Source organism: Pollicipes pollicipes, unplaced genomic scaffold, assembly GCF_011947565.3.
Source record: "Pollicipes pollicipes isolate AB1234 unplaced genomic scaffold, Ppol_2.1 Scaffold_5724;HRSCAF=6776_pilon_pilon_pilon, whole genome shotgun sequence".
NCBI lineage: Eukaryota > Metazoa > Arthropoda > Thecostraca > Pollicipedomorpha > Pollicipedidae > Pollicipes > Pollicipes pollicipes.
The window spans coordinates 36,509,117-36,522,103 of NW_023596746.1; the positions used below are offsets into that span (position 1 = coordinate 36,509,117).

Below are 12,987 nucleotides of genomic sequence, written 5' to 3' on the forward strand. Positions count from 1 at the left end.
CGGCAACAGCACAAGAAGGGCGTCGCGCGCGCGCGCGTGCCTTCAGCTCGATGACGCATGACGCCGACCAACAATGACCCTTGTGAGATGGCGGCGCCACGAGCCGCGTTTTTCGCATCTGACACTTTTCCCCGATTGAGAAACGACGGCAGCGGCGGCGGCGGCGGCGACCGAGGTCCGAGCCGGTGACACGACGGCCCCGCCGCCGGCAAAAAGCCGCGTCCCCGGTCCGGTGAAGGGGCCGCGGCCGTGCAATGTTGCGGCGCCGCGCGGCGTGTCGTCAGAGCCGCGGCGCGCCGCCGGCCGCCGGCGCCGCGGCCGGTCAGACGCACCCCACCGGCGGCAGCGGCAGCACGTGCGACCTCCGGCTCCCAGCCCGAGATAGGACGCCATGAGGACAGGACTGGTCATCGCCCTGCTGAGCTGCTGGGCCGCTGGAGCGGCGGCCCACGACTTGGACGCCCTCAGTAAGTGACGCGCCAGCGTCTGTGCGGTCGCAGTGTAGGTCTGGTCCGGGTCTGGGTTTGGTTCTGGCTCTGGGTCCGGGTCTTCTGTGTTTAGGCCGGGGTCTGTCTTGGTCTGTCCGTTGCAAGTGGCGGATCTATCTATCTAGGAGGTATGCTTGTTTTCATAGATGCTAAGGCTAAGAGTCTCTGCTATTTATTCTTTCCTTTTTTTGTCTGGAAAATACTTTTTAGGTTATTGCATGATTCTGCTGCATCGTTAACGGGAGGTGTCATCAATAGCGCATGCCATTCCTTGCACGTTTTCACTTTTCGGGTGGTGGCTGGGAGTTTTTTTATTGAGTTGAAAATGGGAAAGAACGTCTTGTACGTTTCCTGTTACGTCGTGCGGTGACTAGATGATTTGTTGTTATTCAAGAATGTGAAAGAACAAGAGGAGGAAATTTGTGGGGACACATGCATGTACACACACACGCTCGGCTGCCTTTGGTAGCGCATGTGGCGGTTCCTGCACTGTCCCGATATCCCTGCTCTATCTGACGGCGCCTGAAACAAGAAAACATGAAGTGGTCTGCTCGTTATTGTCGTGAACACGCGCTCGAGAAGGGGGGGGGGGGTGAATTTAACCCCTCCAAAAGGTTTTCCGGAATAGTTTCCGAACGGTGCAGCGTAGCCGCGCCATATCTTGTATGCTCTGGACAATAGCATAACAGATTGTCTGGTATCAAAACTTAGATGTACCTTGCGAAGGTCGGTGACTTACGGCAGGTCAAATTAAGGCCATGGACACAGCGAGGACAATTTCTAAGGAATCGTTCATTCTGATACAACAACGAAGCGTTAGAAGAATCCATATATCCCTGACATTATTTCTCAGGCAACAAAACAATTGAGTAAACAAATCATATTGATCTATGGCCAGGTATGAAGGTCAGACCAAGGTCAAAACCAGCCTGAATTATTATCTTAGAGCTTGCTGTGCGGGGTAGGTGCTCATTTCGAAGTAACTGATGACAGAAACCACATTATACATCTTTCTTTGACTTCTTAAATGTTAGGATGTGTTAGGACCTGAAATGACCCAGGTCAACATTTTTTTTCAAAAGCATGCTGTCAAGCGCAATCTTTGGCGTTCATTTAAAGGGGAACTAAAAACATTCTTCCATGAGTACGGTCACCACGATCTCCGGGAGGTCAAACAAGGTAACTGGCCTCAAATGAGTACCAGTGACCTTTTGCTTAAAACAGGTGTATATGTTTCGGTAGCACTTTGGAGAACAATCTGGGGTTTGACCCCGTTTGACCTTATTTTGCCCAAAGGTCATGAGCTAGGAACCCCAAATTTTATCACAAATAATTTTACACACGGGCCAACACACTCTCTGAGTTTGATGTCTCTAGCTTTCTTAGTTTCTGAGGTCTCAGGAAGTCAAATCGACTCGCCACCAGAGCGAAGGGTATTTAACCGGCCAGCCGGGCACGTGTTAACGGTCACCACCAAGGCCTGTTTCTTGAACTGCAATACACCGGCCACCTGTTCCTCGTATGACCTGAATGACTGTTTTGTCACATGGTTTTGTGTGATACTGATATCAGGATTTAAAATCCACATTAAGCGTGCTCCGTGCTAGGTATTTAGTTACAGACCGTGAGCAATACAGCTATCGCGGTTAAAGCCCACGGCGTGATAAAGCCGCGACCTGGCTGTAATTGCTCTTTTTCATGTGAAGGCCGCATTACCTTACCGTGACAATAAGAGTTTAAAGAAAACCGCCCAGGGTGTTACGTGCATACATCGGGTTTGCATGCATAAATCTGGAACAGGATCAAACGCGAGCATTTAAAATGAAGAACTATGGACCAGAAGAATCGCCCGTAAATGAATAAGCCGCATGCTTTTTTCGGAAAAGCATTTTGGTGTGAGGATGTGGTGTATGGGAATGGATATAGTGGATGAGATGGAGCAGTGGGAGGGTGGGCTACCAACAAATCACTTGCTTAATTTACCCATTTTGTCACATTATAAAGCAGGCCAGGCCCAGAACAGTTCGGGGATCATCATCCCAACAGATTGCTACCAAGAAATTTGCATTTGCTACAGACGGGCTTAATAAAGCACTGGCCTTCAGGTACGGTGTGCACTAAAGCTGCGCCAGTCGAAATGCTCCATGTCCGATCGCAACGCATCATACCCGCATGCATGCTGGTCGGACCTGGCAGCGCCGATTAACACAGCTTAAACAACCCATTCATCTTTCCCATTACAGTTTACGAGCTGCTTGAAATTGAATCCTAAAACCTGATCATCCTTCTCTGTCTATTTTTGTATTAAACATGTTCTCAGAATGTCTAGGTCCCACTGCATTTCGTGGCGGCGACGAAGAAGCGTGTTGGAAAGCATGCTGGATACATCTCACGCATTTTCATGATCAAAATCCAAACGCACACACGTGCAAACGTAGGCCCGCTCACACACCCCTTTATACATTCATATTTACATATATATATATATATATATATATATATATATATATATATATATATATATATATACATGCCTGCGTGTCTGTATGTAGGCACCATTCTTAACATCATTTCGTTTTTTCATTTTCATAAGCTTCAGCTTTCAGTGAGGTTTCGCAGTGGCCGATCCGGTATAAAATCTTGGGAGCGACCTGCTCCGGATGTTCTGCTGAGTCTGCAATATCCAAGCATACGAAGAGATAATGTTTCTTCTGGCATCGTCTTGAATAGTGGGATATCTCTGTTTGGATCCTCTCAGCATATGTTTAGAGATCAATGGTATGAATTGTCTTTTGCAGGCATTTGCTTTCTTCAGAACAAGCGGCAACTTTCGATGTGACTTTGGGCTTGGGTAATGCTATGGCATTACCATTTAAATGCAACTGATGGCAATCTGAATGCAATCTGCATTGCATAAATCGATGCTCAGTACATAAATGCAGTGCACTTCAAATGACGGTGATGTCAACATGCAATTGAAATGCAGCTGTTCCTGTTGAGAGCGTCACTGGGCAATCAGCACCATGTCGAAATAAAAAGCCAAGCTGGCCAACATCTAGTTGCGCCAAACCCTACTAATGTGATTAAAATCCAGTCCCATTAGCGTTTAAATGCGGCCGGCATTTTATCACGCTGAATTCCGCGAGCACATATTTTGTGTTAGCCGTCGGTATGACACTGCCGATCAAGCAACTGGTCACTGATGGTCAACGATGCAGCCCATCCAATCCTTGCTGCCGTCTTATTGGGCATGGAAAGGGTCATCCATCGACCCTCGCCCCGATAGGGGGTCGATACGACTGCCCCTAAGGTGTTTGAGGGTACCTCTCCGGCAAGTCGTGCAATCACGCCTAAATTCTCAGTAACCTATTGGGCATACATTGCCCGTGTGTTGTCACCAAACATGTCTTTCCAGCCTTTCTGATTTCGGGACAGCGGCGGTTTTTGATGAACACTCCACGGTAATTTACGGTCGGTGCGGCCGGCGGGCGGCAACTGGTGATGCCGCGAAACGCGCGCGTCGGGCCGGCACTGTTGCTTTGAAGGGTGTCCCACCTTTGGGGCATATTTCAAAAACATACTCCGTTGAAACGTCAGGACCAGTGACGTCTTCTATACTGGGTATTACTACCGCAGCATCGTTAAGACATAATGAGCATGTCAATTTATTATTCTCGAGTCCAAAATACGCCGTCAGTTCTTTGTAACAGCACCATGTTTCCTCCCTTCTGTCAAGACTGTCGTTGTCATGACAGCCGCCGTGACGCTTCTACTCGTGGGAATTAAAGAACGTTCGCGATTAGCACAGCGGGCGGCGACTTGCAAGGGCCTGTTACATAGAAGCGCATTGGTTGAGGTTTCAGCCAGCACGCCATCATGTGGTAAACGTCATAAAGGAGAAATAAAGCTGCAGTATAACATTTCGTGATATTCGAAGGACAATGGATTCATGTTTGCATATCTTTTTGTCTGAACAGAGTCTTGCAAGTTTCTGTGGCGTTCATTACACGAATTTTTGCCAGCTGAGTGTGTTGCGAATATTGCAGAACACTCACGCCGGGAAAGCAAGATAAATTAAATCCATTACTTTCAGAGTGGTGAGCAGGGGGTCCAATGAGTTTTCCTCCGCAAAGCTGGCAACTCCAAATGAAAATTATAAGTTATTCAGAACCGTTACCACAAAACTGGTATAACTGATAAAATCATACGCGTATGATCTAACAATGAGTGAAAAGTACAAGACCTTGACATACTCCATTTAACGGAACAATGCATTGTAAATGTATGCTAAAACATGCAGCTACAAGTGCTCAGAATTGAACCAAGTGTACACCAGCTTGAATTCTGTTTTCCGACAAGGCACTGTGTATTGTGCAGAGTTTGTAAAGCTTTGAAAAGAGCGACTTGGGGGAATTTGACGTTTGAACTGGCATAAAACGCCATTTTTTAAACCTAGCGATATAAAGTCCCGGTGGGGAGAGGAGACGGGGCGCATCGATCCCCCTATCAGTTCATGTTATGAAAAACGGGAATCGGGACGAGGGTTAAGTGACATCTATGGTGCTTCTCTTTCATTTCAGGGAGGGTTGTCTGTGATACTGATCCGATCATTGTCCGCAGAAGAAAGTGACCGAAACCGGTCTGATCTAGCGCATTTCTCCGAACGTAACTCACCAACCTTCACTATCATCCTCGGATAAAAGTGCGCTTGCTCGCGCATTTTGAGCGCGGCTGTGCCCTCCAGAGCCAACTGTCAAATGGGCCTCGTGCTGAACTGACTTGCTGCACCATTCACCCTCCGCGAGATATCCATCTGCTCTCCACAGTAACGGCGCACGTAGCTTGTCCGCGACGTCGTTAACGCCGATCCCGAGACGCAGCCTGACCCAAACAGCCTTGACTTGATGGAGAGGAGACGGCGGCGGTGGCGGCGGCGGCGGCGGCGGCGGCGTGCGCGGCCCCTCCCGTGCGGCCACGCGCCTCCCTTACCTCATCGCTGCGGTGGTGTAATCGCCTCTGCCGGCCAGGTGGAAATAATTGGCCTCGGACGCCGGCGGCACGCCGAAATCACCGGCCCGTGTGACCCGCGGCGCCGGCGCTGGTCCCTGACGGGCCGGCGTGCCTGGCGACGCGACCCGCTCGGCCCGTGTGACCCGCGGCGCTGGCGCTGGTCCCTGACGGGCCGGCGTGCCTGGCGATGCGACCCGCTCGGCCCGTGTGACCCGCGGCGCTGGCGCTGGTCCCTGACGGGCCGGCGTGCCTGGCGACGCGACCCGCTCGGCCCGTGTGACCCGCGGCGCCGGCGCTGGTCCCTGACGGGCCGGCGTGCCTGGCGACGCGACCGGCCCGCCTGCGGGACCCCATCTCCGGACTGGCGCCACCGCCTCCTGCTGACCACAGCAATGCGGAGTGCGTTGTCCCCGCAGGTGACACTCGGTGGCGAGTCACCTGTCGCTCTCGGTAGCGGTGGAGTGAGTCACAGGACTGGGGGAGCATCTGGCTTTGATACTACGACTGACCTGGGCATATTGGCTAGCTCGAGGCGAGGACTGCCTTGCCGCATTCTAAACTGGGTATTTTGGGTCGTCTCCGGCGAGCTGACGTCCATCTCTGACCTAGGGTTATCGGCATCTGTTCAGGCAGTTGCTATTTGTGTCTCTTCCCGTGTTTCGAGTCCCCTGCTGCCGCAGTTCACGGGCGAACGAACGGCGATCCGTTGTCGGCTGCCGGCGCCGACTAGTGGGAGCGTTCATCAGTCCCTCGGTCTCCGTCGCCGCCTTCCCATGGTCCCGCACCATCACACCTTCAGCTGAGCCTGTCGCGTGTCAGCGCGGCGTCTCCCGACATCGCTGCCTGACTTTCCAGATCACCGGCACGTCCTTTGTTCAGTCGGCCGTCTGTCATCTCAGCACCTCGCCGCCTTCCGTGCCCACATCCCTCCACCTGGCTGCCCCCAGACCCCCACCCAGTCTCCCGTGAGTCATCTCAGTGGCTCCCCGACCGCCATGCCCACATCCCTCCACCTGGCTGCCCACAGACCCCCGCCCAGTCTCCACGTGTGTCATCTCAGCACCTCACCGCCTTCCGGTGCCCACATCTCTCCGCCTGGCTGCCCCCAGACCCCCGCCCAGTCTTCACGTGTGTCATCTCAGCACCTCGCAGCCTTCCGTGCCCACATCTCTCCGCCTGGCTGTCCCCCAGACCCCCGCCCAGTCTCCACGTGTGTCATCTCAGCACCTCAGCACCTTCGGTGCCCACATCTCTCCGCCTGGCTGCCCCCAGACCCCCGCCCAGTCTCCCGCGCGTGTCATCTGAACGCCTCGCCGCGTGACGCGGTCAGCTCTCGCCGCAGCCGGCGGCCGGTGGGACGAGCCGTTCTCTCACGTACCGTCGGCCTGTGCGGCCCGCGCCTTCGCACAGGCCGACGACCGCGTCCATCCACCGGCCTTGGCGTGCGAGGAAGCCGCCGCATTTCCATACAAAGCCCACACATGCACGAGACGTTACGCAAAAACGGTCGGCGAGGACTCGCACGACGCGCTGTTTGCCGCGGGATGCCGGATGCACTTTCCTTTTCGCCGACGAATGAAGGGGCACACGGGAACCGATACACGGCGCGCTGGCGTCCTTGAAGGTTTTGACGCTGCCTTGCAAACTACTCTGTAAACGGTAGTCAAATAGTGATGGCCTTCGCTGGAGACGTGTGTATGTCATACACAGCACAGCATGGCCGTGTCTGGCAGGTGTTTTGTCGGCCCGTGCGCGAGGCTTTGTATCTCGTTTATGGCTCAGGCGGCGTTATTCCAGGGGCCGTGAAGCCACAAATGCCGCTCCACGTAAACACTTTTAAGTCCCACATCTGCTTACATGGAGATTTAGCTGCTCAACCATGACTTCAACGGGCCCTGGTTTTCTGCCGCTATCATATCACTCACATCGTATCATATGGTACCATATCATGTCACTTGACGCCACTTAGCTTTGCAGATTGGTCCAATGCTATCTTTGCGACTGGCGAAATGGAAGGTAGAATCGCTTCCAGGGAAATCTTTGGAACCCGAACCAGTCTTGGCCTAAGTGCTTGCTTTTTGTAGCCGGTCCCGAAACACGAATAGAAGACCATATGCTTTTTGTAGCCAGTCCCGAAACACGACTAGAAGACCACATATCTTTTCCGGATGTTTAAACCTCACGGTTTTGAAAGGAGATCCAAATGAATTACCTAATCTCTATAGTACCATCATGATGACCAAAACGATGATGTACGGTTACTTTAGTTGCAGTATCGGTCTGACAAGATCGGTCGTGATATGCAAGTCAGAGCTCTTTGCTCTTCAGCCACTCTGCACAGGTTCACTATTCCCCACTGTAATGAAAGATGGCACTCCTTTCGACAGCACACGTAGAGAATCTGAAAATATTCGAGTAAAGCCATGGCGAGCGATAACGTCGGCGTTGCAAGTGTGCTGCTGCATGATGAAATCATCCCCAACATGAGGGAGATGACGTAAGCTGCCGGCATCTGCCAGGCCTGTCGCCTCCGCATATTCGTGACCTGTCCCGCTGCATCTTATCCAGCGGCGGAAGAGCTGTTAGTGCCCGTGATGCGATGGGAAGGCAGCCACTGGAAACCGGGCGGCATGGTACCATCAGGATAAAACACTGTAGGACAACGTTCCAAAGCCTAGACAGATACATGTCGACTTCAGACAGCGGAACGCTGCCAACCTATGAATATGTACGATTTTTTAAAGTAGCCACTGACAGGGATCACTGGCCGCTTTTTTGCCATGAAACGTAGAACCGTGTTAAAATGTTATAACGAAACATGGCATGACTACATGAAGATCTGCATGTTTTAAACAGGCAATGTGAAAAAAAATTGGAAGCTCTGATAAGGATCCTAGTTTGCAGCCTAGCGTGTCACATGCATGTAGCATGACTGCGATAAAAAAACTGGGAACCAAACCACGAAGCAGGATATTCCACACACACACACGAGGTGAATGTTGAGCAATGCGGTGGGTTTTATTCATTCCCGACCCGCTGTGTAGAGAATTAGGACGCAATGCATCACGCAACAAATCAGTGCAATGGAACAGCTGCCTAGCTTCATATCAATATTTGTGACTTGTAAGGGATCAAGGCATGGCCTGCTGCATTCCTTCGGCATGTTTAAAATATAAAATAAAGGAAATGATCTGGGAAGGAGATGGAGAGAGAACAAGTGTGCTGTACATGCAAGGTATCTAGCTGGTGAGAAGTACTATCTAGAGGCGCAAATTGATATCGCAAATTAATTGATTGCATCGTGAGGGTATGTGGTGCACACAAGAAACCATGTTTTTCATGGCCTTGCTCCAGGTACAAATGACATATGCTCAAGTTACCTACCTCTTGCATGTGCCTTTATCCAATGTTGGCAGTTTGTTCACTGAAGACCAACCTGATCAACCACAGGACACAACTAAAGGTGCTACGATCCGTAACAAGTGAGAAGGGTGACATAGATCATAATAACCAGTTGTTGCACAATTCGTCTATTACTAGGCACGACTGCGGTTCTCAAACTAGCATTGCAGTGTACTGTGCTGGGCAGAGTCAGACGATTTTCAGGCGGTCCTTGGCATTGTTCTGTTCGTGTTCCAGAGACGCTGGCGTCTGCCAGCCTGGGTGAAGCACCCCACAGTCGCGTCCGGAGAAACCTGAACGAACTGGGGGCTGCCGGACACCACGCTCACGGAGCTCATGGACACCATGGGGCTCACGGAGACCATGGAGCTCACGGAGATCACGGAGACCATGGAGCTCATGGGGATCACGGAGACCATGGAGCTCACGGAGCGCACGGAGACCATGGAGCTCATGGCCAACATGGAGCGCATGGGGATCATGCGGCACATGGAGATCACGGGGCTCACGGCGACCATGGAGATCACGGAGCTCACGGAGCTCACGGACATCACGGCGAGGCGTCAGAGAACAGCGAGCTGTCCGTGTGGATGCTGATCTCGGAGACGGACAACTACGGTTGCGTGGCCAAGTTTACCTGTCTGCTGGAGGCCAAGAACCAGAATAACACCATGACCAACCAGGAAGCTATCGTGCACGAGTACATCACGTGAGTGCACACAAAAAGGATTTGTCTGCACATCTTGCTGTACAAATCTGGGCTTAAATGTGACATGATTTTTCCCACGGAGCATTATTGAAAGGGCCAGATGTACTCGATCATTCTAAACTTTGTCTTAACTGTCTGTTTCACGAGATGCTTTCCGTACCTTTCAGCATATTCTATTTTTTTTCTCGCAAGCACCAGGCTATTTGAACGCTTCCAGAGTTGAAGAATGGTCCTGAGCAGATAACGTCACCGCATTCGATCACTTTGCGGTATCTCTCTCTAATTTGTGTGGTGTATTTACATGGACGCCTCCATTTTCTGTTCTGGGCACTTCCGTAGTACCTATTCTCCATGTTCTGGTCTCAGCGCCGATGTGGTGCCTTTCCTTCATTTTCTGGTCTCATTACCGGCAAATCATGGCGCGCGAGTCCACAGCTCCTTAAAGCAATGAAGCAGCTCAGAAGAACACTGTTCAAAGCAATACAGCTGTGTACTCTGACAAAGTGCGAAATTACGTTGCATCTCTAAGTCATTCCTTTGCGTTATGGGAAATGGAGTACCAAATTAAACTGCGGTTTTTTCGCCATGCTTGAGGCGCACCTCCCATTGCAAGACAGTTCACTGCTCGTCTCCAGATCCCTATATTCCATCACTGAAGCAGGCCCAAATAGCGGTCAACGCGCAGACATCTTTCTGGTGTTGTTGGACGGATTGTGGTAAGCTCACCACCGTCACAGGGCGATCAGCTGCTGCAACTGAACGTCTATTCTTGCCTGTTTTGGCGTGTCGGGATCCGAGCGCCATTGAAAAGCGCGGCGGCCAGCACGTCTGCTGTGGGACGAGCGGGTCGGCAGCTGCGCCTGGCTGCCGACCTTGGACTGACTCACCTTCACACCAAACCGGGAGAGGCGCGCTGCGGCCGGGCCGGCCGGTGGGCTGGCGTCGCCTGGCACGGCCATCACGTCCGGTCGGAGCCGGCCCAGGCGTACCAGGCCGACCACGGCGCCATCGGGCTCGGGCCGGTGCCCGGGGAAGGCTGCGAGTGGCACCGGCGCCCGCGGGGGACAGCTCCGGCCGGTGCCCGGGGCAGGCTGCGAGTGGCGCCGGCGCCCGCGAGGGGGATAGCTCCGGCTTGCACCCGGGGGAGGCTCCGGTCGGCACCGGCCCCCGCGGGGAGACAGCTCTGGCTGGCACCCGGGGGAGGCTCCGGTCGGCACCGGCCCCCGCGGGGGGGGGGAGGACAGCTCTGGCCGGCACCCGGGGGAGAGGGCTCCGGTCGGCGCCGGTACCCGCTAGGGGGAAAAGTGGAAGGCAGCTCTGGTCGCCGGCGGCGCCAGTGGGCTTCTCCGGTGCCGGGAGAGGCTCCACCCTGCACTGACGCCCGCGAGGGAGGTAGTCCCGGCCGCCGTTGACGCCAGCGAGCTCCTCCAGCGGCGGCTGGGGCTGCGCTGCAGGTCGGACGCGTACCCCGGGGGTGTCGACATCGGCCGGTGACGACAGGGTCACGCGGCGCGAGCAGAACCGGTTGGCCTCGAGGCGCTGAGAAGCGTCGGGTCAGCGCGTGACTGCTCAGCCGGTAGCCCCCACCGGCGTTCTGACTTGTCAGCGCCGTCGGCCTCAGATGGGAAACGTCATGACGATGTTGCATCGCGTGTTTGTCTTGAGACAATGCCCAAATCGAAGAGTGGTCATGCCGCAATGCACTTTCACGGGGTCTGGTTTTGTGGGTCTAAGTCGTAAGAGGAGTGGTGGTATTACGATCAAGGCGTTTAGCGGCTTGGAGAACTGCTATGCGCTTTACCACAAATGACGGGGGCGTATCCTCAGCATGAGCCACATTTGCTGCGTTGTGCTCCATTCTCTTAGGTCAATGGTTTAAATTTTCCCTCCCTCTTCTACTGAGCTGTTTTGCAACCAGGTAGCAGCAACGAGTTGCAATTACCCAGATCGCGCATCAGCAGCCGGTGTCGTAGCAGGTTCTCGTTTCACGTGATGAGCGCAAGAGCCGGATGTGACGGCTTCAGGCTGCGCCTTGGTGCAAGCTGCAGCTCTGCCTGCGCAATCGTCACAAAACCGACGTGTGATGTGTTGCAGGAAGCGGCCAAATGCGGATGAAGTGGTTGAGATGAGCATCCTGAAGGCCCCTTACTACTTTGCCGCCTTCGTCGGGGACCGCTTCGGCACCGAGATGTGCAGCCAGTTCTTCCCCGACTGCACGCACCAGTTCGGCGAGATGCTCAGCTTCGTCAACAAGTTTGACATCTCACCCGCCGGAGACAGGGCATGAAGGGAGCCGCAGACGGAACGCAGCAACGCAGCCGAACGGTTGGGATTGTGTGCCACGCTATCAAGCGTCACACATCAGAGGTCCACATTCACACACATACAGATTAGGTGTTAGCAGTCTCGGGTTAGTTCCAAGTGGAGCGAATATATGCCGAAATATGTAAAGCAGGTTGAATGGGGCCCGTAAGCATGTACTAAGCAGCTGTAGTGCCAGATGGTAGACAGACGTGCGTTTCCTGTGACTAAAGTATCAATGACCGGAGCCATTCAGCATGTCGACGTCACTGTTCTGGCCCGTGGCAGTGAAGGTCAGTGCCAGTCCTTCACTGCCAGTGCTGTCACGTGACCTCTCTTCACCTTCTCTGGATACCGATGGTCTGGCATGAGCCGCCGACGAAGACATAGGGCGGCGAACCCGATGAAATAGGTCGCGGGGTTTGTGGCTGAAGCGGGATTCGGGAATAGGCGCTGTTTCCCAAGGCATGTCTGTGTGCCAGGACCCCGTCTTTTTGGGAAGTGATTCAGTTGTGGTGTTGCAGCATGCTTATCGAGAGTATCCATCAGTATCCTGTTATTGTATCATTCGCTCATAAATATGCGTAACTTGTGTCATTGTCTTGTTCTGAGAGCACTGCGAAGAAAATACGGAATGCTGATGAACCAACGGAGAAGAGTTGGCAGTGAATGTGAGGCTAGGTATTGCTATTGAAGTTATGCATATCGCATCATGCACATCTATACCGGCTGGGAATGCTTTTCTCCAACTTTCAGCATTGGTATGACGCGCTTATTTTATTGTCGCCATTACTGAAGACAACACAAGATGATTTAATTCCACCAAGCTTTGATGGATTTCATTCGCTCGACTGCGTAACAGGGCATTTTGACTTAACACATGATATATGCGAAACTTGCCACGATGAAAGCATAAAGGTAACTACGTGCGCTAGGCTGCTGCGACAAAACAGCACCTATTCTCACAGGCGGAAGCAAATTTATTATAATTTTCTTTAAAAACAACCAACACTTGCTGTACTGAGCTGTCGTTTCGATCGCGCGCATCCGCAGCCACGAAACACGAGAGGAGCCAAT

General features: G+C 53.0%; 1 protein-coding gene across 1 annotated transcript; it reads left to right on the forward strand.

The window, feature by feature from the left end:
* The first annotated feature begins 334 nt into the window (after positions 1 to 334).
* On the forward strand, positions 335 to 12,502 carry LOC119102610 (uncharacterized). Its single transcript, XM_037226052.1, has 3 exons — positions 335 to 467; positions 9,138 to 9,609; positions 11,704 to 12,502. Exons 1-3 carry the CDS (start codon positions 392 to 394, stop codon positions 11,894 to 11,896), a joined length of 741 nt encoding a protein of 246 aa, XP_037081947.1. The 5' UTR covers positions 335 to 391; the 3' UTR covers positions 11,897 to 12,502.
* Positions 12,503 to 12,987: the final 485 nt, after the last annotated feature.